A 24,911-nucleotide genomic window follows, 5' to 3' on the forward strand; every position below is an offset into this window, starting at 1 on the left:
TATAAATGGGAGTCAAACTTGTGGCATGTACACCAACAGCGACAGTTATTTAGGTACGGAGGGAGTAGTTTGTAACAAATATATTGGATTTTTTAGATGCATTCTTTTGGCGTGAAGATTCATTTATTTAATTAAGATGAAAATATCCAATGGTGACGGGAAACCCGGACACGCGCGAACCAGAAACCCCACCGTAAATTACAGAGCCACCATTCCCCTCCCCCCTCGGCCCTCGTTCCTCTGCTACCCTAGCCCCTCCGCCGCCGACAAAGCTCGCGGCGAGGAGATGGCGTTGTACCTGCTCTTCGAGGCAGCGTCGGGGTACGCTCTCTTCCACGCGTACGGCATCGATGAGATTGGGCAGAGCGTGGACGCCGTCCGCGCCTCCGTGCTGGATCTCCAGCGCTTCGGCAAGGCCGTCAAGCTCGCCGGCTTCTCCCCCTTCTCCTCCGCCGTCAACGCGCTCAACCAATGTAACGCCATCTCCGAAGGTATCATGCTCTCTCGCTCCGGCCCGCTCGAAACCCCTGCTCATAGCTTGTTTCCGGTCCCATGACTCCCCTACCCGACTGAATTTTGAGCGGTGTGTGGGCTGTGCAGGGATCATGACCGACGAGCTGAGGAACTTCCTCGAGCTCAACCTGCCCAAGGTGAAAGAGGGGAAGAAAGCGAAGTACAGTCTCGGTGTCATGGAGCCCAAGGTTGGGTCTCACATCTCAGAGGCCACGGGTATCCCCTGCCAGAGTAACGAGTTCGTCCAGGAGCTGCTCCAAGGAGTGTGGCTGCACTTCAATCGTTTTATTGACCAACTCAAGGTGATGAATTTGCTTCTAAGCTTGACATCAGTTTTGTAACCAATCCAAATCTGGAGTCTAGAGTCCAGACCGTCGTCAAGGGATAATTAAATGCTGCAAGCGCTTTGTAGAGTGCTTTGCTGTACATTGGCGGGTTATTGGAGAATTTTGATTTTCTCGTTAAATTATACTTGTCTAGCTGAAAACTAAGATTTTGCATGGCTTTGGCTTGCGAATTATATGCTTTAGTGGTTGCGACATCACTTCAGCTTTAACTACTTGCTGCTTGCGCTACGAATTTTTCGTTCTGGGTGTAAGTTCTGCGAGGTAGTTTGGTGTAACAAATGATATCATTTTTGTTCTTGTTTGTTTACTGCCTCCGTTGGTAGTTGTTTACAGGAATCTGACCTAGAGAAGGCTCAGCTAGGCCTGGGGCATAGTTATAGCAGGGCTAAGGTCAAGTTCAATGTGAACCGTGTGGATAATATGGTGATTCAAGCGATCTTTCTGTTGGACACACTCGATAAGGATATCAATTCCTTCTACCTAAGAGTGAGGTAGGTCTTCCATTTTTAATCAAACTATTTACAGGCCAATATTTCTTAGATGCTGTGACAATTTGTTCACCTCAACTTTATTTTGACACTGATAATTCTAAATGTATTTGAATGACCTTTGTTCTGTTGTTTTGGTTCCGTGTGCTGCTAATGATATTCTGACCTGCAGTCATGTTGTTCTGGTCTACAATGTCATTTTTCCTCATTTTAATCCATGCAAGTGTCAGCGTGAAAGGGTTTCTAATATCTGCTGTGCTTTACAACAAGCCTGAGTTTTGATGCAATTAGTATTAACTTCTGTCATGACTTGGTCTGGAATTCTTAACTCTGGGTACTATTGAATACAGTTTGGAGGTATCTTACAAATGTTGCCAATGCACGTGCCAAAGATCGCCAAACTCATCATGTCTGCATATATACTCTGTTATGTTCGTAATTGGCATTGCTACGAATCTTTTCCATTGATGATGATACAACTATCTTTTGAATATACTGTATGATAGTCATGTTGATTTGGATGTATTTCTTAACTGTAATGCAGGGAATGGTACTCATGGCATTTTCCAGAGCTAGTTAAAATCGTTAACGACAACTACCTTTATGCTAAGATTGCCAAGTTTGTGGTGAACAAATCTGATTTAGCAGAAAAAGACATTCCGGCTTTAGCAGATCTAGTTGGTGATGAGGACAAGGCGAAAGAAATTGTTGAAGCAGCAAAGGCATCTATGGTAACATTACATCTTCAACTAGTTTTGCAATAGCTGTATCTTCGTGGTAACCTTTTGCTTTTCTTTCTCTGTTCTTTCAGGCTAGGATCTTTCACCAGTTGATTTGATCAATGTCCAACAGTTTGCCCAACGGGTCATGAATCTATCTGAATACCGTAAAAAGCTCTACGAGTATTTGGTAACGAAAATGAATGATATTGCACCCAACCTAACATCTTTGATTGGTGAAGTTGTTGGAGCTCGACTAATCTCTCACGCTGGCAGTCTGTCCAATCTTGCAAAGTGTCCTGCCTCCACTCTTCAGATACTCGGTGCTGAAAAAGCGCTTTTCAGGTACCTAGAGCTGTTTATGTGTTTTTTTAGCCTCTTGTTGATAGTTTGCTACTTGAATGCTGAGTGTTGTGGCAAGTTTTCAAACTTTGCCCTTTACGCCTCTGATTTTTTTTGTTGCTCTCTATTTAATTGCAGAGCTCTGATTTTTTCGTGCATCAGCTAGGAACAAGGGCCGAATGGCTCGGTACCTGGCAAACAAGTGTTCCATTGCTTCACGCATTGATTGTTATTCAGGTCAGTTGCAGAACTTTGTTTGCAAACGTTCATATGTTGGCACCCCTTCTGAGTTTGCTGGATGTTAAACTTTGGATTCCAGAGTTGAATACGTCCATTTTCGGAGAGAAACTGCGTGAACAAGTTGAGGAGAGACTGGACTTCTATGACAAGGGTGTTGCACCTCGGGAGAACCTTGATGTAATGAAAGCTGCCATTGAGGGTATTACAAATGCAGTTTCAGAGGATGGTGATGGTAAGGACATACACCCTCCTTGGTTGAAACACTTAAATTCAGCTCATGCTTCATATAAGCATAAAAAATGTATTTAACACATTTTTGCAAATTCCTTTTACAGGAAATGAGAAGAATGATGTGTCTGCTAAGAAAAGCAAGAAAAAGAAGTCTAAAGCTGAGGCTGAAGGTGAAGCAATGGACGTTGATAAGCCTGCTGCTGGAGAAGACAAAGAAAAAGAAGAAGCACAAGCTCGAGGAGACACAGGATGAAGAGATGGCCACCGGGGCAGCCAATGAGGATGTCAAACAAGATGAGACTCCGAAGAAGAAGAAGAAAAAGAAGAACCATGAGGCACCAGAGGATGTTGAGCCTAAGACAGCCACCGAACGGAAGAAGAAAAAGAAAAAATCCAAAACCGATGACCATGACATGTAACTATTTGATGGCTATTCCTTGTGGCTGTTGGATCATGAAGATAATTGTCTAGGATGAAGATAATTGTCTAGGATCTAGTTCATGACTCTACGGATTCTAATCAGGCTTAACTATTTAAGCTTCACTTTTGGTGACGCTATCACATTTTGTACCCTTGTTGAGGTTTATAATGTAGGGAGGCAATGGTGCATGGATTAAAATGGAAGAGCTACTTCTCAACCGGAATTCCTTTGGTTGATGATTGTGAGGTGCTAAACGGCCGTATAGTATCTTGGAAATTTGGCGTTCTTTAAGGTAGCTTTGCCAGTTATGATAAAAAAAACTGAATTTTTGTAATAATACAGCTGAATTTACTTCACATAGTTAGCTTGTTATGAGGCGTTTCATGGGTAATTGATTCCAGACAACTTTATCAGTGGTTCCAAAAAAAAACAGCTGGCACAAGTTCTCTTAAGAGTTCTACACTCTATTCCAGTGGTACTGCAATCATTTGCTTACTTTTCATGTCTTATGAGAGGTCCTTCAGAACCTGTTCGACTTCATGAACTACCCCAAGCCTTCTGAACCACCCAGCAAGCAACTGAGAAGGCTCTTGACCAATTACAACGCCATTTTCTTCAAGCTCTGTCAAAAATCCCATTGCTGTTTCCAACATGTTCGCCTTCTCATAAGCACCCAGGACCAAGGCAATGCATCTGTCACAAGGTGTCAACCCTGCTGTTCTCATGTTTCGGATCACACAAACAGCTTCATTGATTCGATTGGAGAGACAGTAAGCATTCACCAAGAGGGCGCAGAGCTTTGTGTCAGGCACTACCCCTGCAAATTGTATGGCATTGAAAATCCGTTGTGCCCCATCTGAATCGCCTTTGTATGAATAGGCTCTCAGCAATGCCTTGTAAACTTCCTTTCCCGCGAGTATCTGCTGATCCTCCATTGCTTTGATTATATCTTCTGCTTTGTCGAGCATGGCAGCCCTGATATAAGCCATGATCATTGAGCCGTATGCGCGCTTGTCCAGAGGGAGGCCAAGCAAGATAATTTCTTTGAAAATCTCCTTCGCTCGGGTGAGATCTCCAGCCTTACTGTACATGTCCATCAGTGCAGTCAACATAACCTGATCACAAGGGAAGCCTCTGCCTTTCATGTCATGAAATGCATCCTCAGCTTTCTGCAGCAGCTTCTGCTTGCCATAAATGTGGATCAACTTGGTGTAGTCGCGAACATTTGCTTCAAAAGAATCCTCCAGCAACGCATACTCCAATACCTAGCAATCATGCATGACTACTGTTAGATTACATGGCTATTAAGGTCAATGCCAACAGAGTAACAGTTAAACCGAACAAGGAACAAATCAAAAGTCTAGTAAAGAGGATGGGAGGAAATCAGAGCATGTCGCTTGCCAAGAATAAATTTCACAATTTTAGGCTACGCGATAGTGGAGTCAATTTCTATCATTTCAAATTTTCATCCAAGCACAACAGTGACCAGAGAACATTTGATCCACGTACAACACTGAAAGAGCCCATCTTTGAGCAGTATAGAACCAACTGATCATATCAACCACTATGTACTGCAAAAACATGAAAATGAATAGCGTTTCCTAGTTTTTACAGTAGCGAAATGCTTCAGAAGTTCAGTCTTTCAAAAAAAAAATGCTTCAGAAGTTCAGAGTTATAACAGTCAGGTAGCGAAATGCTCACTGTAACAGTGTCACTAACCTCAGCGAGCAGCGGGCTCTCCATTGCCTTCAGCTCCTTGAGGACCAGCAACCAGTCCGCCCTCTTGGGCTTCATCGCCTTCACCCAGTACGCGAGTAAGGCACCAAGGTTCTCATCCCCGGGGGACAGGCACACCACGCGCGTCATCAGGGCCTTGCAGCGATTGGGCAGCTTCGGAGACAGGCCCCGAATCGCCCGCTCCTGTGAATCGGACAAGTCGGACCCGAACACGTCCCACCTGAACCTTGGCGCCTCGCTCACCGCCATCTCCTCAGCCTCGGCGGTCAGAATCTGTAGCTCCGCTCCATGGCCACCAGACACACAAGCGCATTGGCTAGCGGGCTTCCAGGGCTTCGTGATCGTGGCTCCAGTGACCTTGCTGCCTACCGAGTGCAAGGCCGTGATGGCGAGCGACGCCATGGGAGTGGAGCAAGACGGGGCGGCGCCGGAGAAGAGGAGGAGAAGGGGGGCGTGCCGTTGCAGCTGGGGAAGACGAAGGCGCTATCCAAAGACGAGGGTTGAATCTGAGCCGTCCGTTTATCGAAGATCCGATCCGACGGCTCCAACTGTCCCCGTTCCACCACGGAATATCCTCGCCATACATGCCTGATCACACGGGTGTCCGGCTCGTTGGGACTCTGTCACGCGGGCCCCACCCGCACCCGCGCCGCCAGATATAAATAGGCGGGGCTCGCGGCCCGGCCTGCTCCTCGCCATCTCTAGGGTTTGAGATTTTACAGCCGCCGCCGCCGCCGCAGCACCTCACGTCCGTTGAGAAGTCGCAGCCGACATAGTCCTCTCCGGATCCGATGGCCGTGACTTTCTCCGACCTCCACACCGGCGAAGGCCTCAAGGCGCTCGAGTCGCACCTCGCCGGCAAGACCTACGTCTCCGGGTGAGCCCGATTGATTGCTCTTACTTACTCTTGCACTAGCTCTGATTAGATCTGTTGAATCGATAGATTTGCGCTTAGTTGCTTGGATCCTCGCTGAGTTGCGCTGTCCAGATGATGCGCTGTGATAAGAGATCTTGATGTTTTCACTTCAAATTTAGCAAATCTCTCTAGTGATTTGGGGGCGAGCTTTGTTTGCTTATGGTGATTGTTTTGCTTCTGTAGGGATGTGATCAGCAAGGACGACATTAAGGTGTTCGCGGCTGTGCCGTCGAAGCCTGGTGCTGAGTTCCCCAATGCTGCGCGATGGTACGAGACCGTCGCCGCGGCTGTAGCCTCCAGGTGCGAATTCCAGTGTTGGAGCTCGTTATCCATGCTTGTGATGTAGCTGGGTAGATATTATAAGTGGTACCGGATTTGTTTGGGTAGTTGGCTAATGTGTTTCATTCGCTGCAGATTCCCTGGCAAGGGTGTTGGTGTGAATCTGCCTGGAGCGGGATCGGCTCCTGCAGCAGCTGCCCCTGCGGCCGACACTGCCAAGGTCTGTTCTTCACGTCTTCCTTTCATACTGACCCTTTTGTCTTTTGTTTCTATCAACTTCTGATGGTTGAGCAATTGAGCATCTCTGCTCTATTTGATTTATAACTGTACGCTTTTTGGATAATTCATTGTGTGGGTACTCTAGATGCAATGGTGCTATATTCATCTATTGACATGGTAACTGTAAATTGGATTGATGTAGCCATCTCTTAAGTTAAACAGTTGTGTACATGATGTGGATGTCTTAGATCAATGCATGTTTCATTTGCCATGCCACAATCTGTTTGTTAAGCTAGCTACTAACTGAAAACAGTAGTTCTACCAGTAGTAAACTCAAGGGTCCCCTACTACCCTAGAATCAATGATAGGCATGAATCTCATGACTTTAAGTATATGATGAATCTCCCCACTTCATAGTATATGATGCTGCTGAGTTGATTTGTTTTTAATAATATATACTGTTGATACTCTGTAGGATGATGATGATGATGACCTGGATCTTTTCGGTGATGAAACCGAGGAGGACAAGAAGGCTGCAGATGAGCGTGCGGCTGCCAAGGCCTCCGCCAAGAAGAAAGAAAGTACGCATAATTTTCAGTTTGGAGTGGTAGCCTAGTTTTTTACTCAAATCACTGGGCAATCTTGCCACTGCTACTTTAGTTTATCAGTTGTGCATAGCTTGTGTGCTTATACATATCTATACAGGTGGCAAGTCCTCTGTCCTGATGGACGTGAAGCCGTGGGATGATGAAACTGACATGAAGAAGCTTGAGGAGGCTGTTCGCAGTGTCCAGATGGAGGGTCTCACTTGGGGAGCTTGTGAGGAACTTCTATCTGTCTGTGTCACATAGCTAGCTAATAGATTTGCCTGTGACTAACACACTTTTATGTTGCAGCAAAGCTTGTGCCTGTGGGTTATGGTATCAAGAAGATGACAATCATGTTGACCATTGTGGATGACCTCGTGTCTGTTGACAGTCTGATTGAGGACCACCTCCAAGAGGCGCCCATCAACGAGTACGTCCAGAGCTGTGATATTGTTGCCTTCAACAAGATCTAGAATCCCAATTATTGGGCACTACATCTGCTGCTGGGGTGTTGGAACTGGATTGGTTATGATGGCAAGCGCTTAAGTTTCTCGTGGGATGCGTGATCTTACCCCTTTTAGTTACTCTGCTATAGAAATGGTCAATCCGAGTCTATTGTTCAGTGCTGCCAGGTTTTTGAATGTCTGTTTATCTTGAATAGTTGAACTGCTGGGTGGTGAAACATATGCTGTGTCTAAATTACACCAGTTTTCTTTGCAATGCTAGTTTTGAACGAGGATGAGAAACGTGTTTTCTGATACTGCTTTTCTGTCGACGATAGCATAGTTGCGGGAATGATGATGTGGTATTCTGTGGTAACTGATGCGGCTGGTATTTTCCTCTATATGACCATGTAATTGTGTTTGTTTATTGCACCTATCTGATGTCCATGCTGTCTGGTGCACACGATATTCACCAAGATCGGGTTTGAGTCTTGTCTGTTCCAAAAAAAGAAAAAAAAATTGAAGATCACCAAACAGTCAATCAGGCGCACAACATTGCTGATCAAAGTAAGGGAATTCCTGATGTGCCGTGGCTCTGGTGCGCTAGCGATCCCAGGTTGGCAGGTTCCCAGCTCGATTCATGCCCAAGAGGCAAGCCCCTGCTGGCCGTAGTAGCTCAGGGATCTGATGTGGCCTACTGCAACGGCTTAAGTAATTGAAAATCACCTACTGCAGTGGTTTGAAATGTATAAACAGGGACAGCAACTGTTAATAATAGGAATGCAGTGAGTGTCTCTACAAATGTCTGAATAGTTGTGTAGACAAAAATAACTCCAAATAGTGTACGCTGGCCCAAAGGTGCAAGATCAAAGTAGATGATGATGACGATGACGAAACGAGGATCAACAAACGATATGTGCTCTTCGAAGGTGCTAAGATCTGAATGTACATTCCATACGAACTGCGTGCTCCGTGCTATCATGTACACACGCAAACAGTGGTGGAGGCAGAATTAAGCCCTAGGGGATTCTCCTATTCTTCTTCCTCCTGCTGCTTCCTTTTCCATCCTTCCTCAAATTTGTAGGGGAGGCTCCATGAAATTTCCGGCAGTAGGAGGGGCTCGAGCCTCCCCGCCCCCACCCCACCCCACCGTTGGATCCGCCCCTGCACGCAATCTGAAACGGGCCAGCAAAGTACATAGGATCGACTACTTGATTTTATGTAGTTGGGTGACAATATTATGTGATACGTTAAGGGATCTCATGCTACATATTATGTTACTCACTATCAACTAACATGTCATGGCATGCATGCTCTGATCCATTCTGACAGTCACGGTAACATCAACCTGTTCACTGGGCCACGCGGTGACACTGTCCCCTAGTACCAAGTACATGAACGTAGAAAGAACTTAATTACTGACCCTGAAAAAGAAAGCAAATTACCAGGGCAGGTTGCTGAACCTGTCTGAGGTAAATCGATGCTTTTCCTAGCCAGTGCACCGGTACATTATCCTCAACATTCAGAAAATGTGTTTACCCATGACCCATCAGAATGATCTTCAGTTTACCAACTGCTCCTTTCTAGATACCAGGCTACCACACACACATAGTACAACTCTTTCTGTCTATATATAGCAGCAACAAGCTCATCAACGATGGACCCATCTCATTTCACTTGGGAATGGGGATCCATAGTTCCACACAGCTAGTTCGTCCTGAACCTGCCTCTGCTTCGGTTGCCCGGCCCAGAGGAAGCCACGCACAGCTCGCTTGAGCGATGGGGTTGGCAGCGGCCCTGCGCCCTTTCGCGATCTTGTATCCCCGGACGGTGCTCTGGACGACGCTCATCACCGGCTGCGTCTTCGCCGCGTACGCCCACCACGCCATCAGCAGCAGCCCGAGCTACATCCAGTTTTGTCCGTCGCCAATTCCAAGAATTCCCCCTCCTTTTGGGAAACAAAACAATTCGATCAACTGCTGCATTCGTTCTCATTTCTCAATGGGCTTTGCTACGGTACACCGGTCACCTCCTAGGAGGCCGTTGATTTTTTAGATAATTCATATAATATAAAATATTTAAATAATTAATATAATCTGGGGAAAAAAGAAAAAATGCCGGAAATTTCGCCGTCCGGCACGCGCCGTCGTTCCTTCTCTATCCGCTGGGAGGCACGTGGATGCGGCAACCGGCAAAATCAAACTCGTATCCGACTGCAGTCATGCCCGAGTTCGATTGCATCTTGTTCGTCCCCAATCCACAGTCCCAATCGTGATTCAGTTCTTCCACGAACCTCTGAGATTCTTGATTCCGATAGCCTGGTTCATGTAATCTCGGGAGATGGATTCGGTAGTTGCTAAAGGATTAAGGTTCTGTCGCTACCTAGAGGCCGGCACCACCTGTGCCGCCCCATCGGCATCAGGGCTGCCACCAGAGGTTGCACTCACCTGCGTCCGAGCCGAGCGACCGAGCAACGCGTTGGCCTCCCCCCACTCGACGCCGTCGCGCCGGCTGCCACCAGGTGTGGTGCACCCGGTGGTACGCCTCGCCGGCTTCTGCCGTACCCACTGCCTGCCGCCGTCCGTCGTCCACGGCTGGAGAGGTAAGCCGCAATCTGTCCTGCCACCATTGGTTGCTGAGCAACGCTTTGGCCTTCTGTCCCCATCCCTGTATCTTTCAAGAGGACAAAGTGTTAACGTTAATTTCAGGGTTTTTAGAGTTGCTGAATCGTAGCTGTTGTGCTGATCAAAGATATTATGTTCTTGTTTGTAATATATTGTGGACAATGATTTCTGAGTCGTTTTTTCTTAATTTGATATGTCTTTTTTGTTTTTTATATGTTTGATAACCAGGTTGCAACCGTGTGTATGCCAGGAAAACTTGTATGCAGGAAATTGACAAAGGATCAGAGGGGTATCGTTGAAAAAATAGGATTAGGAAGCTTACGTAATATTCCATCGATGCCTATTCAACGTATGCTAGTGGAGAATCTTGTTGAAAAATTCAATGTAGTAGATAGGACCTTTACAATTCAGGGCCATGTGGTTTCTATTTCCCCATGGGACGTGTACTGCATGTTAGGTCAAGTTGACAAAGGAGAAAAGATTGAAATTAGTAGGAAGCAACCAGACCGTAATTGGTTTAGTGTTTACAAACGAAAGGGTGATACAGCAATCACTTTCAAATACTTGGAGGAAAGAATACTCAGGGAGGCTGATGCTGATCACTTTGCTAGGACGTTTGTGCTATATGCTATAGGAACAATTTTGGCACCTAGTGCTAAGGGATATGCTGCCAGCAACTATTTAGAGTTTGTGGTTAATGTTTCAAGAATCAAGGATCTCAATTGGGCGCGATTCACATTAGTTCATTTGTTGGACAGTCCTGCAGCTGATCGCCCTCGCCTTGCTCTGGTAACCCCATCGGTTGCTCAGGCACTTTAATGTTCAACGAACTAGCAGCTTGCTGATGATGAGTGTCATAGCTAGTCGTAGTATATGTTGTGAGTGTTACGCTGCTATTCATCTGTCATTCTATCTGTTGTTACATAAGTTCTTTTATCGAGAGTACTAAATCTGCAGCATTAGTTGTGGATTATTATTGTTGGTACTAGCGATTGCTGATGTTATTTTCGGTTTACAAGCAACACGTATCTTTTTTTTTAAAAAAAAGGAACATGAGTAACAGTTGGCAAACCTACGGACCGTCAGAGAGTAATAGTCGAAGTGTGTTTCAAAAAAAAAATCGAACTGAACCCCATTTGCATGGTGTATGCCTAAAGAGAAACAGCAGAAGGAAACTTGTGCGACATCCATCGTTCTCAACTGGTCAGTCCGGCCGTGGTGGAAAAGCTCTTGAAGGCCGGGGGTAACTCACTGACCCAAAACAGGTTACACGAAATGGACTAGTCGACCGACCTACCTTTCAGCTCAGCCCAGCCCAGCCCAGCCCAGAAGTTGCGCGATCCAATTTTCACCGGAGATATCTGTTTCTGGAGCCCGCGAAGCCCAACTAGTTATTTCCGTCGTTCTCCTCTAGCCACCGCCCACCGAACCCTCCCGAAACCCCATCGCCGCCACTCCACACCGACGCCGCCGTTCCCACCGCGCCCCTCTGCCACCCGTCGTCCAGGTTGCTTCGCCCCCGCACCTAGGGCGACCGCCGCCACAGGTGCACGCGCATACCCTCTCTACCCTGTCGCCTGAGCCAGATAGCCATGGCGGAACCCACCGAGAGGGACCAGTTCATGGACGAGGAGGAAGACGACTTCCTAGACGAGGAGGAGCAGGACGAGCAAGGACTTGGAAGCGAAGACGAGGAAGGAGGAGTAGGAGCGGGGGAGAAGAGGAAGCGGCTGGGGAAGAGCCTGGGCGGGTTCGGCAAGCGCGGGGTGTGCTACCTCAGCCGTGTCCCGCCGCACATGAACCCGTCGCATATCCGCCAGATGCTCTCCAAGTACGGCGAGGTGCTCAGGATTTACCTCGTGCCCGAAGGTAAGCAATCCGCGGAATCGACGCTCGCGTATGTAATAGCTGCAAATTTTGGTGGGATCGCTGCACAGCGTAGCGCCTATTTCAGGAGCTTAATGTCCACGGATGCTTTAGGTCGACTGATCAGTTAGATGTACTCACGCTATGCGTGAATTTTTTTAGTTTACTGTGGCAAAGCATGTCTGCTTGACCGAACGGATCCTCGTTGTGTTAAAGAGGCTTGTGCTATTTGCATTTTTGCTGCTTTTGTGATGTTAGCTATGATTTGCATGCTAAGTGAAGTGCATGTTGCCACACCAATAAGCTGCTATTACTTGGTGACCCCGGACTAATTTTTTCTTTCTTTCATGTGTTAGAATCTGAGTGTTGGTTGGTATTGAAGGGGGATAGAAATCTCTTGAGCTTCTCTTTTGTTGCTTATGTAACATAGTGTATTATTAGTTTTCCAGTATTTAACAGTTAAGAACTGAAAAACCTAACCGTATTAATTTTTCAATATTTGCTGATTAACATAGTCTCTTATATATATACTGATGTCTGCCATGTCCATCCTTCAGGTCAAGGTCATCGCAAAAATACTACTGTTAAAGCAAAGGCTTACTCGGAAGGGTATGTTTTGGACAGGACACCAAAAAAGGGAGAGATGCACTGCTTTGGAGAACTTTGCATTCCATATCTTAAATGTTACTCTAGAAGTGAAACATATGCAAATATTCATATCAACACCACCTTTATTACATTTGTGGACAGTTTCACCAAAGCCTCAAATTATTTTCTAGTGTTCTGTTCATTTTTTTGCACGTATTCATTCTGCTACCAAAATCTTTTAGGTGGATTGAATTTGCAAAGAAAAGCGTTGCCAAGAGAGTGGCTAATCTGCTTAATGGTGAACAAATAGGTGTGTTCTCATTGACATTATATTTTTTTTTTTGCTATTATCTGTTGGTAGTTGTATATGTGGTTAGCCTGTTTGAAGTGGTATTAGACGTATAGTTCTTGCATGAAAATCATAGTCTGTGTGCTCTAGAGCTTGTGTTTTTGTTCACTGGACAATAATCTTTGCTAATGTTTTACTTTCTTAGGTGGAAAGAAGAGGTCCTCATTTTATTATGACATTTGGAACATTAAATACCTCAGAAAGTTCAAATGGGATGACCTGGTTGGTGAAATGGGTATGTGAAAATTCCAAACTACAATAATTTATAATTATATAAACTTCTATTGAAGTGCTTGATAATTAGAGAAGACTTTTCTAGGTTGTCTTATCCTTTGAATATAATGCAGCTGAGAAAACTCATATCAGAGAGCAGAAATTAACCTTGGAGATAGCAGCAGCAAAGAAACAACGTGATCATTACCTGTCCAAACTTGAAAAGTCTCGTACAGTGAAACATATTCAAGAGCGCAGGAAAAAGGTTGGTCATGTTCTCCATACCTACATGATATCAAAATTTTATTGCGTTACTGTTTATCTGTTGGAACTACGCATTGCGGTATGCATGTTTGTGGTTCCTACTCTGTACTCCTATTGGAGCATTTGCTCATTGGTTCCGTACTATTTAATCCACAAAAGGGACAATAGTCAATGGTGCTTAAAATACCTGACCTTGTTGTTGCATGGATTATGGGTGAATTGATTGTTGTATGTTTATCTTGTTAGATGCTGTTTAGGACCGAGTTTAGCAATGGAATCCTATAAACTTATTGTGGTCAAATCATGCTTTCTCTATTCTAGAGGACGTCGCAAAGGACCACTCCTGCGGTGGTTATTTAATACAAGCGCTTGTGACTTGCCCTCAAATCTTATCTTATAATTTTTTTTACTGGATTATCTTATAAACTTGTTGTCCTTGAAACAGAAGCAGAAAACAGAAGGAGCAGAAGCCGGTAATGTTGTAGAAACAAAAACTGCTCGTCCAATTCCTCAGAAGAAACCAGTTGGGGAGACTGACGCCAAAACTAAATCAAAGCTTTCAAACGACATTTTAGCTGGTGTAAGTTGCAGCCCTTATGGAAATCCACCTTGAAAATTTCTTGTCTTCACCAGTGTTCTGACACACATCATGGTACTGCAGGTATTTGGTGGTTCATCATGATCACCTTCTGTCTCTCAGCGTGGGTTGGGGCATGCTGAACTGATTCTGCACAAGATCATGACATGAGTTCATAGTAATTCCATTTTTTTGTAGATTAAGTCATGTTATTATCATTATTATTATTTGCTAAGTAGAGGAACTTTGAGAAACCTCTTGTGCTGCTGATTTGCCCTGGAAGGTTTTCTGGCACCTAGCAGTGAATGTAAGAGGATTGCTGATTGCCGGCCCTGAATGTAAAGCTGAAACTCGTGCTATCTTCTACCTAGTTGAAACAACATATACCATGAGTGTTGCCATTGGCTTTATCTTGCCTGAGATTTCAGTGATTCAGCTATTTTTGCTGTCTAGCTTTTTTTACCTTTCTTTTTCATTTCTCAGAAAGCTCACAAGGCAAAAAAAAAAAAAGAAAAGAAAAAACCTATCGAACTCAACACATCTGAATATCTCTCTCTGAGCAAGGCATAGCTGCAGGGCAGCAGGGGAAACCGCAGAGTATCAGTTTATTCTACTGAAGTATGAATGAAATTTAACACACGTGCAGTCATTAATCAGATGAATATTCTGCACTTGTTTTTATAAAATCTTACAACTGCAATGCATGAAGATACACTCGATGAGTATGAGGTGAGACTCGACTCTTAAACTGAATCAAGCGAATGAATTACAAGCTACGACTAAAAGTTGGAACCCAGGTCGTCAAATCCATCTCGCAGGGGCAATGCCTGGTTTTGTATCTGATCCGGCTATCCGAGGAGCACCTCACGATCTTCATGGACTGCAGATCCAGCCATAAGAAGTAGCGGTCACGCGCCCGGATGAGCACGATGCCGCTCCTCTCGGCGAACCATTCTAGGCTAACTTGCTCCCTCGGCAACTGCCATTCTAAGTTAACTTGCTCCCTCGGCCACTGCCACGGATGCAGCTAGTGGCGGAGCCACGATTGAAATCTATATACGACGAATCTACTACTGTTCATAATATGACGAAAGATTACAATTCAATAAAAATATATGTAATCATCGAATATGCATAAATTTACTATATATCAGCTCATGAGACGCAATTTTATAAAAATATTATCAGGTATTTGTACGTAGATGATTAGATAAGTATATTGTACAAGCACTAAGTGCGGCGAGTTGGCCGAGAAAGATTCATCGTCTGATGTTTCACGGCTTGAAAGCGATTCATAATGGTATTATCATCAAGTCCTTTAAATATCTTTTCTCGTTGTAGCGATCATTAAATCATTAAACCATTCATCGTTCATCTTATTGCATCGTTCGTTTTTATAATTTTCATAATTGAAAAAGCTCAGATGTTGTTGTGACTGGAAAGAGCAGTGCTAGCTCAATTAGATGATAGACTAATAGAAACATCATATATCTTTCAGTTTCAACCATCATCACTGCCATACTCCTAAAGTCACGGCAATCAGTAAAATCATCAACTCTTCAAACATGGAGAATAAAGATTTTAAGTTGATCCTTCTGCAATAGCATTAGTCACGCGTGTGGTGGAGGGCGACGAACCGCGGAGGCAGGCATGCAGCCGAGGGCGACGGCGTCTTGGTACGTCAATTTTTGACGGTTCAGCTTCAGAAAATTATGGATCTATCTTTAGTTAAGTGTTTCAGCTTCAGAAAAATATCGATCTGTCTTTAGTTAAGTGTGGGCTGATCATGCACTGATGGACTGACGGCCCAAATATCTAAAATCTAAATGTTTTATCTTCTTCTTCCTCCAGTTTCCAGCCGCCGGTTTTCATGGCGGCTGCAAGTCGCAAGAACTGGGGCCCGGGAGTGTGGGGGTGGGGGTGGGGGTTTCGTCCGCCACCAGGTATGGCGGCCGCCGTGGCTCGCCATAGTGGTGGCTCCGCCACCGGTAGCCTCCCCTCGTCCACACTGCCCAGGAACCGTGAGATCGCCTCGTACTCGATGACCACCTGTGGCTGCTGATTCCACCTCGCCGTGTGCTTCGATTGTGTCCAGGCGGATATCTTCTCCCCGTCCGCCACCAGCACGGCCGGGCTCCCGCCGGCTTCCATCGTCGCCATGAGATGTCGTATGTTCCACCTGCTTTTGTAAGGGAAGCTCTCCGGAAGCTTCGTCATGGTCAGCCGCGGCGCCGCCGCCCTGACGCGAAGCTCGAGGACGTAGCCCGCGCTGTCGGTCAGGCACAGCCAGTGCACGGCGCCGCCGACGACCAAGGTCCCTTGGAGCCTCTGTTTAGTTTGCGTGCTGTAAAGGTAAAAAAAAAAATTTCAAAGGAATTTTATTAATTTGAAGTATTAAATGAAGTCTATTTACAAAACTTTTTGCATGGATGGGTTGTAAATCACGAGACGAATCTAATGATGCTAATTAATCCATGATTAAGTAATAATTAGCGGATGGTTAATGTAGCGTCACTGTTGCAAATCATGGATTAAGTAGGCTCATTAGATTCGTCTCGCGATTTACAGCCCATTCATATAAAATGTTTTATAAATAGACTTCATTTAGTACTTCAAAATTAATAAGATTTCTTCGAAAATTTTAAGTTTAGGATTTTTTTACTTTTACGGCCTGGAAACTGAACAGGCTCCAGCTCGTCCATGTATTTGAGGGGTCCGGATCTCTGTGCAAGGGCCCCACGTGTCCAGCTCCGATGAGAAGATTTGGACCTGCAAGCGGCTGTGGTTTACCTCGAACACCGGGCGCGCCTTGACCACTTGGAAAGGCCGGCCAACGCTGCCACCCTCGCCGTCGCCGACGAGCAGAACGCGCCAGCCCATGAAGCCAGGTCCGTGAGGGACGGTCTGGCTGCGGCCGGTGGCCAGGTTGCACACGCGTAGCTCGTGAGCCTTGTAGACGAGGACGAAGCCGTCGCGCGCAGTCATTGGACTGCTAAGCGTCAGGGGCTCGCCTTCCGGGCCTGGAGGGAATCACTCATCGGCGCGGAGCACTCCGACGGTGTCGCCCGCCGCGGTAGCGTCCACCAGGTACATTCGCTCGTCCTTGCTGGGCTCGCTCTTCGAGTAGCTCTTATCCCCGATCAGGTGGCCGCGCAGGAGGGAGGGGACGAAGCGGTCGGCTTGCCGGAGGCGGAGGCGCCGGCGGAAGCCCGGGTCCGCGACGCGGCCGCGCAGGTCGCCGCACGTCGCGGCGCAGCGCACGAGCGTGACCGGGTCGGAGCGCGCCGCGATGTCCGCCACGAGGTCGAGCGGGAGAGACGCCGCCTGGTACTAATATTTAGATGGAAAGATTAGGTACTTTGGTACCAAAACCTACATGTGCCGGATGGTGTTATCAACCGGTAAGCCTTCAATAGTAATTGGTGTTACCATCCGGTACTTAAAAAGTCCTCCACAGCTCATCACAAGCGCTGTGTAGGTGAGATAATAAGAAGGTACCGCGCAGGGCAAGAGGTTACGAGTTGGAATCCTAGCACTGCACATGTGTATTTCGCAACTCACGGTCAAAATCTGTTTAAACTTTGTATTGCTAGTACCTTCAAGTATCTGATCTCAGACAAATCCACTACCTTGGGGTAGTAAAATACCGACATCACCGCGTGACCGGTAAGGAGGTGCCGAGCGAGGTAAGAGGTCACAAATTTGAATTCTAGGTTTAAAATATTTTTTAAAATTTTTTTGAACTTATACGCTATAGGCTTTAGTACTAGATAAAAATACCACCCGGTATTAAAGTAGCACCGGGTTATTTACCTGATGATGACGACTGAAATTTTTAGTGTTGGTCTCGTAGTACGGGTCGGAGAACCGGACTGAAGCCGGTTTCCAACCTGCACCATCAACGTTTTTCTAGCAGTGGGGATGCCAACTTACCACTTGTACGAGATACTAGTTTTAAATCAAATACACTTGCGAGGTGAGACTCCTCGAATTCGAAGCGAATTAAACGAATGAATCACAAGCTACTACTAAAATTTGGAACCCAGGTCGTCAAATCCATCTCGCAGGGGTAATACATGGTTTGATACCTAATCCGTGGATCCTTGGACCACCTCACGATCTCCATGGACTTCAGATCCAGCCAGAAGAAGTAGCAGTCACGCATCCGGAAGAGCACGATGCCGCTCCTCTCGGCGAACCATTCTAGGTTAACTTGCTCCCTCCGCCACAGCCATGGCTGCAGCCTCCCCTCGCCTCGTACTCGATGACCACCTGCGGCTGCTCATTCCATTTGCATCTCGTCGACTGTGTCCAAGCAGATATCTTCTCTCCGTCCGCCACCAGCACGGCCGGCCTCCCTCCGCCGGCTTCCATCGTCGCCAGGAGATGGTGTATCCGTCCCACGCTGTTGTAGGGGTAGCTATCGGGGAGCCTTGTCACTGCCAGCCGTGGCCTCGCCGCCGCCCCCGCTCTGACGCGGAGCTTGAGGACGTAGCCGGCGCTGTTGGTCAGGCACAGCCAGTGGACGGCGCCGCCGACGACCAGGGACCTGCCACGTAGTGGATGAGAGGAATTTCCAAATATTTGAGGGGTCTGGATCTGGGTGCAACGACTCCACATGCCCAGCTCCGACGAGAAGATTTGGACCTGCAAGCGGCTGCGGATGTTCGTGTTCCCCAACACCAGGTTCGCCTTGACCACTCGGAATGGCCGGCCGACGTCGCCACCCTCGCCGTCGCCGACGAGCAGAACGTTGTAGCCAGCGAACTCCTGCCCGTGAGGGACGGTCTGGCTGCGGCCGGTGGCCAGGTTGAACACGCAGCTCATGAGCCTTGTGGACGAGGACGAAGCCATCGCGCGCAGACAGGGGATTGCTAAGCGTCAGGGGCTCGCCGTCTGGGCCTGGAGGCAAGCTAATCTCGTCGGCGCGAAGCACTCCGACGGTGGCGTCCACCAGGTAGATGGGATCGTCGTTGAACGCCTGGCCCCTGATCAAGTAGCACGAACCTCCGATCAGGTGGCCGCGCAGGAGGGAGGGGACGAAGCGGTCGGCGTGCCGGAGGCGGTGCCGGAAGCCCGTGTCCGCGACGTGGCGGCGCAGGTCGCGGCGCAGCGCACGAGCGTGACCGGGTCGGAGCGAGCGGCGATGTGAGCTATGACGTCGAGCGGGAGCGGCGCCGCCTGGCGCCTTCGCCGCCGGCCCCTTGCTTTTGTCCGCGCCCAGCTGGGGAAGTCGCCGCCGCCGCGCGCCATGGCCGCTTGAATTCGCGAGACGATCGAGTTTTGGTCGTCGATCATTTGTGGAAAACAAGGAAGGTACTGCACGAACCCATATCCAGAGTGAACACCGAAACGAATCGTGACGCGCAAGGAACTCTGCATCTACACGTAAAGCTTCTGGATTGACACGGATCGTGCTTGGTGCCAACTTTTGAAAGAAAGACCCATGACATATGTAGACTCAACGGTACACTATACAGCTCTTGTTTGGAACGGTTACACTCAACATCGATGCTACCTGCTGGCAATACTGTACAAAAAATCTGAAGGGCCATTGTATTGGAACTGTTATATATCCTTTCACTTGAACTGATTGTCAGTGAATTACATCCTTGATTACCTCTGAAACAATAACAAGCAATGCACCTCCCATAACAACCGAGAGAGTAAGTTTCCCTCCGGGGACGATAGGGGGTACTGGGGCTTCCAACTCATCTGAATATCTCTCTGACCAAGACATAGCTGCAGGAAAAACTCCAAAGAGTACTAGAACTGAAAATAATACATGCAAGGTATCAGTTCATTCTACTGAAGTATGAAGTGTAATATATATGCGCAGTCATCAATCAGACGAATGTCCTATACTTCAATTTATAAAATCTTACTGCAATAGATTATAGATGATCACAAGTCATATGGATGTCTGCCACTTTTATTTATCTGCTATTTCTTCGTGATTTCAAATCCCACAAGGAGTGCTTTTCATTTGGGTCAACATAAACAATTGATTTTTCTTAGCCCCTGCCTGACCCTGCGTTTTGAACCTAAGCCAAAAGCTTGGGACTCCCAAGTACCCATCATAAAGACACATCCTGGTAAAACCTTGATCTGTTTGAGGTGAAAATTCTTACGAATGTGGTGTTTAGTTTCAAGATATCAAATCAGAAGGAAAACTGAGTGATGTACTGTCGGTATTGTCCCATTTTGCCACATGTTTGCGAGGATAATAGATTATGAAATGACACAGTTTAAGATACAGTAAAAAAGGATCCTTGCCTCCATAAGTTCCTGCAAAGTCCAATGCTTTGAAAAATATCTCTGGATCAAGCAGGGACAGAAGAAGCGGAGGGAACAGAGTTAATAAATATGGCAGCGGTTTGTTCTGGCCACTTGGTAGTTTAAGCACTGCAAAGTTTTACAGAAGAGACGAGAAAGAAGAGTGTAAGCACTAGTTCCAGAATCTTGACAAGAATTATTGCTGCCTTGGTGTATCTCTCCATAAAAAGGTGGAGAGGTTCACCCTCAGGCTTAGCTGAGAAATATGATTGCTATGGACCAAAGATACTTACAGTCTGCTAGGAAGTCTGAGAGTCCTAGAACAAATCCGATGTATGATGTGCCTATCGCAAGAAAAGAGAACGCCTCAACAATAGGCTGCCAACCAGAAGGCATGTCGAAGTTAGTTATAGTTTTCTAGAGAACCGTATGAACAACTTGGAAAATACTTACCCCCACTATCCCATTACTCGATCTAAGTAGTTCTAATGGATCAGAAACAGTGCTGCTCCCTGCAATGCCAGGAAGTGTTCCCAGGATTACACCATCCCATACTAGGAACAGAGCCAGGGGTATGGCAGTACCCGCTATGATAGCTGTTCTGCAAAACCCAAAAAGGATATGCTTTCACTTTTACGATTTGCTGATATATTATCATTTGATAGAGTACAGTCAATTTAGGAGAGATTCATGACGTTTCTTTAGTTGAAAAACTGTTGTTGTGTTGTATAAATAGCTCTGTTGTTGCAAGGCTGACAGTATAGGTAACTCCTTTAACTGGCCCAGATAACAACTTCTGTACTTAATTAAGTTTGATCATTTATGTACAAAGTTATCCTCAGAAGTCTCACCGTACTTTTGACAGGTCTCCCTCCAAATTTGTACAGAGAACAGGAACTACATTCTGTTAGAGCAAATTCTCAGTTTAGTGCCAAGGAGACAATTTATTCAAGTAACTACGGATGGTAACAGGATTACCTGGTATACAAATGAAAGAGCAATTATTGGTATACTTTGTGGAGCAGCAGCAAAATTCGCTTCAAGAAGAGAACTCCACTGTAGGTTTCCACTTGCAACCACCTGTTTATACCAGAACCAGTAAGTTATTTGTGCCACACCCACAAGGACATACTTTGCCTATAGGTGTTCCCAAGTTGTCTGATCGTCTAAATTTTGTCACAAGGACATACTTTCTGTCCAAATATAAGCATAAAAAAAGGACGATGATCACATTACTAAAAAGGGGTCATGTTTTGTTGGGTTGTGTAATGCTATTTGGCCCATTGTCTATGTATATGTGAAGTCTGTATATGTATCAGACAGAGAGATAAAGCAAGCAAAAGTTCTAGACATTCCTCCAAGTTCGTCATGTTTTGAGCCAAACAGCATATAAGCATTGAGCTTATGCAATGTTTTACTCATCCCGTTCTTACCTTGTATACTTGAACAACAATGATTCTCTCTCTGATAAAATATTTTGGAAATTAACATTAGCTTTGACTAGGACTAGTGTTGTTCTTGGGGATTTTGATCCTTATTATTTTTTCATCTGAGACGTTCTTTAATAAGAGATTTTTGAAATGATTAATTACTATAAAAAATGGTCTCGAATGTAAAACTTCATAAAGCAACTTTGCTGCATACATATCTGATAGCATTAGCACTTACAACAAGAGAAGTGAAGGAGGTTAGGATGCCAACTACCAGAAATCCATTTACTGCACCGATCAGTCGCTGGCTGCGGTCATCAGCACAATCTGTTAGGTGCTTATAATCTCTTGGGAAAGTAGTCAATAATAGATCGTTTTATTAAGATTATCAAGTAAGAAACTAAGAATTTAACTACCCGTTCCCCCAAACGGAATTACTTGTACAATCATTTTTTTAAGCTAGAGAGACACTTATAAAGTCATAAAGTAAGGATATCAACATCTCAAGGACTCATAGCTACGCTGCATACAATCAGTAGCTGCCACAGAATATATCTTGGATATAGCTTGTGATAAACTTCAAGTCGAACCAAAATGCTAAAACTCAGAAAAAAGAGCCATTTCCTTGTATATTTACAATTCACATGTTCAGGATGTCTGATACATTAACAATTGACAATTACCTTCCAAAATAACAAATCCCTCCAAAAGCCAGTGAAAACAGGGCAGCACTCTCCCATCTGTAATAGCACACCAATGGCTTGAGAAGGCGTGACTGAATGATTGAATGCTAATGCTAACTCAATTGCAATGTGATGACTAGTGATATTTAGTGCATGTTTTCTAGCTGCTTAGAATACTACAACCTATAAGTTATTATATGAAAGCAAAACTTTTGAAAGCGAATGCAAAGGCCACCTATCCCTTGATGATGAAGAAAATTTAGAAAATAAGAAATCCATTGAAAGTACCAGTTTAATGCTACTTGATGTTGTGATTTAAAAAATAATACAAAATATTCTTTCTTAATCACATGCAAAATAGTAGCCACAGTGTAGTAATTTATGAGAGCTGGACAAATAGCTAGGCAGCCAACTAAAAGCAAAAGAAAATAGAAAAATAGGTCTTACAATGGAATACCCAATGAGTCTGTTATGATATCTGAAGAGCGTGCCACGTATGCGACAAGAAGCGCATAATGTATAAATAAATAGCATAAGCTGCAGGCACAAGGAAAGCAAAGTCAGAAAATTTCATAGGAGATATGAAATGTTATTTGTGTCGAAAAATAATAATACTGAAATGTCAGCTCAATTTGTGTGACAATATGAAGTTCCTTCTCTTTTAGAAATGCCAGTTTATCAATATTCGGGAAACTTCTAGCATGTGATTTAATCATACCAGGCTGTTCTTACTCCAAATGTCCCTAGAGTGCGCATAGCCATTGAGACCTGGAATATATGCTGCTTCAGATCACTACTTTGAGATTGTGCAAGATACAAAATGTACAGGGAGCAAAGTCCATAGCATGCAACTTTTTAGCTGAATTTTACTAGTGCAAAAACATTTTGATTGACCCTAAATAGTACTTTTGGTTCAGGAAAGCATCACAGGAGGATATGTTATCTACCAGGGAGACACCTCCAGATCCTAGCTCACACATTGTATTGACGTTTACTTCAGCAACTAGCAACCCTGTCACAACCTGGAATTGTGATGCCAATCATAAGCTGTCTTACTGTAAACAGTTGAATGGAATAGACATTGGGTCGATTATCAAACCGTCTTGTATCAAGGTGGCACGAGACACAAATATTTAAGTTATAAGGGCAATAATTTATCCAATGATGCAGAATGCAAAAGGATTTACCTTTCATAGGCTTCTCTGACTGCATGTCACCTTGAACAAGCCGGGTTTGATAATTTACCCAGTCAATGACGTTCTATTACCATGTATAACCAGCAGGAAATGCATGTAACTGCAGAGGCCAAGAACCCAGCTTCTTGTGTGACTGCAGGGATTGCAAGGATACCTGCCCCAACCTATTCGCAGAGGAAAAGAAGAGTAAGTGAAGTGTTGTAAGGGATGCCAATTAGAGGAATAGAGTGCGAATTTGTCTGGAAGTCATTTAAGCTCAAATATAATGTGCTTTACATTTCTCATGAATTTTGGTTTGCAAGTTTTAGTCCGTGAGGCAATGTGCTAGAATCCATCAGCAATTCCTACTTGAGCATTTCAACTCTTACAGCACAAGGAAGAACAAGGGAAGAGTTCATCTGCCACTCCTACTTTCTTTCTTTCTTTTTTCTTTTTTTTTGAGAAGATGTCTACCATTCCTAGTTGAGGATCTCAGCTCTTACAGCAAGAGGATGATTAAGGGAAGAAACAGCACAGTACCGTTGTGCCAGCCACTAGGAAGATGGAACTGGTGAGGCTCCCTGAAATCAAAGGGAAACAGAACTCATTGGAACGAGCAAATCACCGGAAAGACTCTGAGAGTTCAGAAAAGCAGTGGCTGTGCATTACCAGGCTCGTGCTCCATGGTCGCCTGGTTGAGGTTCGAGAAGAGACGCTCCAGCTGCTGCGGCGAGTCCGGCGGCTGCCGTTCGTCGGCGTACTGGGAGCAGAGGCATCTCCGCAGCGGCCTCCTCGTTCCTCTTCTGATTACTCGGCTGAGCACCGGTTTCCTTGCGGAGACCGAAGAAGGTCGCAGTAGAGGGTAGCAGTGAACAGAGATCAACGCCATTGCTGAGGCTGTTCCTTCTCCACGGTGTTGTACCACCACCACAAGGTTGCTTGGCCTCGCGTCGCGCGTGTTATCCTCTTGCTGTTGTTGCTGGCCGTTTGTTTGGGGTGTCCACCAGGTTGAAAAAGTGCTGGTGCTTTCTCCGCTTCCGTCCAGCCACTTGTCCAAACTTTTCGTTGCATTTATCCTGTATAAACCGTTTGTTTTCTTCTGCTGCTTACATGTCGATGTCCACTGTTGAAGTTACTGAATAAATAAAAATATTATCAGTGTCCGCGTAGACCTGTTTAGCAATAAAAAAAATCAGGGGCGTCGGGACCCCGGACCCCAGCTCTAGCGCGGCACGGGCCGACGGCGGAATCATCGAGTGCAGGGTGCAGCAAAGGCGGACGCGACGACGACGGCCTGATCCCGGCGGCGACGAACCGGATCTGCAGCCGGTCGTTGATGAATCGCGCCGGCGGACGGCGGGCTCAGCGTGAAGGCCGGTGACGG

The 24,911-nt window shown here is 45.7% G+C and overlaps 5 protein-coding genes and 1 pseudogene across 5 annotated transcripts; 3 read left to right on the forward strand and 3 right to left on the reverse strand.

Moving 5' to 3' along the window:
- The first annotated feature begins 169 nt into the window (after positions 1-169).
- LOC112880767 lies at positions 170-3,504 on the forward strand (annotated as a pseudogene).
- Positions 3,505-3,685: 181 nt separating this feature from the next.
- On the reverse strand, positions 3,686-5,514 carry LOC112880766 (pentatricopeptide repeat-containing protein At1g01970). Its single transcript, XM_025945524.1, has 2 exons — positions 5,021-5,514; positions 3,686-4,566 (listed from the first exon to the last, which is right to left on the reverse strand). Exons 1-2 carry the CDS (start codon positions 5,438-5,440, stop codon positions 3,808-3,810), a joined length of 1,179 nt encoding a protein of 392 aa, XP_025801309.1. The 5' UTR covers positions 5,441-5,514; the 3' UTR covers positions 3,686-3,807.
- Positions 5,515-5,716: 202 nt separating this feature from the next.
- Positions 5,717-7,799, forward strand: LOC112883379 (elongation factor 1-beta). Its single transcript, XM_025948674.1, has 6 exons — positions 5,717-5,915; positions 6,138-6,254; positions 6,369-6,453; positions 6,928-7,033; positions 7,158-7,271; positions 7,349-7,799. The coding sequence occupies exons 1-6, from the start codon at positions 5,830-5,832 to the stop codon at positions 7,510-7,512; spliced, it is 672 nt and encodes a 223-aa protein (XP_025804459.1). The 5' UTR covers positions 5,717-5,829; the 3' UTR covers positions 7,513-7,799.
- A 3,704-nt stretch (positions 7,800-11,503) lies between these two features.
- On the forward strand, positions 11,504-14,373 carry LOC112881581 (pre-rRNA-processing protein ESF2). The gene is made up of 7 exons (XM_025946350.1): positions 11,504-11,975; positions 12,530-12,581; positions 12,803-12,870; positions 13,055-13,144; positions 13,257-13,387; positions 13,832-13,966; positions 14,048-14,373. The coding sequence occupies exons 1-7, from the start codon at positions 11,699-11,701 to the stop codon at positions 14,066-14,068; spliced, it is 774 nt and encodes a 257-aa protein (XP_025802135.1). The 5' UTR covers positions 11,504-11,698; the 3' UTR covers positions 14,069-14,373.
- A 2,530-nt stretch (positions 14,374-16,903) lies between these two features.
- LOC112881352 lies at positions 16,904-17,616 on the reverse strand. Its single transcript, XM_025946014.1, has 2 exons — positions 17,560-17,616; positions 16,904-17,293 (listed from the first exon to the last, which is right to left on the reverse strand). The coding sequence occupies exons 1-2, from the start codon at positions 17,614-17,616 to the stop codon at positions 16,994-16,996; spliced, it is 357 nt and encodes a 118-aa protein (XP_025801799.1). The 3' UTR covers positions 16,904-16,993.
- A 1,804-nt stretch (positions 17,617-19,420) lies between these two features.
- On the reverse strand, positions 19,421-24,536 carry LOC112883043 (tyrosine-specific transport protein). The gene is made up of 14 exons (XM_025948260.1): positions 24,197-24,536; positions 24,068-24,108; positions 23,620-23,712; positions 23,300-23,374; positions 23,071-23,120; positions 22,800-22,889; positions 22,353-22,409; positions 21,908-21,977; positions 21,218-21,319; positions 21,091-21,143; positions 20,693-20,840; positions 20,533-20,617; positions 20,240-20,368; positions 19,421-19,735 (listed from the first exon to the last, which is right to left on the reverse strand). The coding sequence occupies exons 1-14, from the start codon at positions 24,414-24,416 to the stop codon at positions 19,560-19,562; spliced, it is 1,389 nt and encodes a 462-aa protein (XP_025804045.1). The 5' UTR covers positions 24,417-24,536; the 3' UTR covers positions 19,421-19,559.
- Positions 24,537-24,911: the final 375 nt, after the last annotated feature.

The sequence above is a fragment of the Panicum hallii genome, chromosome 2, assembly GCF_002211085.1.
Source record: "Panicum hallii strain FIL2 chromosome 2, PHallii_v3.1, whole genome shotgun sequence".
Lineage (NCBI taxonomy): Eukaryota > Viridiplantae > Streptophyta > Magnoliopsida > Poales > Poaceae > Panicum > Panicum hallii.

Bases quoted from the DNA above. Each gene is read 5' to 3' on its own strand.
- LOC112880766 (XM_025945524.1), bottom strand. From the start codon at position 5,440: ATGGCGTCGCTCGCCATCACGGCCTTGCACTCGGTAGGCAGCAAGGTC. The intron at 4,567-5,020 runs GTTAGTGACACT...CATGATTGCTAG, and splicing joins AGAGCCCGCTGCTCGCTGAG to GTATTGGAGTATGCGTTGCT.
- LOC112883379 (XM_025948674.1), top strand. From the start codon at position 5,830: ATGGCCGTGACTTTCTCCGACCTCCACACCGGCGAAGGCCTCAAGGCG. The intron at 5,916-6,137 runs GTGAGCCCGATT...TTGCTTCTGTAG, and splicing joins GGCAAGACCTACGTCTCCGG to GGATGTGATCAGCAAGGACG. The intron at 7,034-7,157 runs GTACGCATAATT...ATATCTATACAG, and splicing joins CTCCGCCAAGAAGAAAGAAA to GTGGCAAGTCCTCTGTCCTG.
- LOC112881581 (XM_025946350.1), top strand. From the start codon at position 11,699: ATGGCGGAACCCACCGAGAGGGACCAGTTCATGGACGAGGAGGAAGAC. The intron at 12,871-13,054 runs GTGTGTTCTCAT...TTACTTTCTTAG, and splicing joins GCTTAATGGTGAACAAATAG to GTGGAAAGAAGAGGTCCTCA. The intron at 13,388-13,831 runs GTTGGTCATGTT...TCCTTGAAACAG, and splicing joins TTCAAGAGCGCAGGAAAAAG to AAGCAGAAAACAGAAGGAGC.
- LOC112881352 (XM_025946014.1), bottom strand. From the start codon at position 17,616: ATGTCGGTATTTTACTACCCCAAGGTAGTGGATTTGTCTGAGATCAGA. The intron at 17,294-17,559 runs GTACTAGCAATA...TCTAAATATTAG, and splicing joins CTGAGATCAGATACTTGAAG to TACCAGGCGGCGTCTCTCCC.
- LOC112883043 (XM_025948260.1), bottom strand. From the start codon at position 24,416: ATGGCGTTGATCTCTGTTCACTGCTACCCTCTACTGCGACCTTCTTCG. The intron at 23,713-24,067 runs GTACTGTGCTGT...CTCTGCGAATAG, and splicing joins TCCTAGTGGCTGGCACAACG to GTTGGGGCAGGTATCCTTGC. The intron at 20,369-20,532 runs GTAAGTATCTTT...AAAACTTTGCAG, and splicing joins CTCAGACTTCCTAGCAGACT to TGCTTAAACTACCAAGTGGC.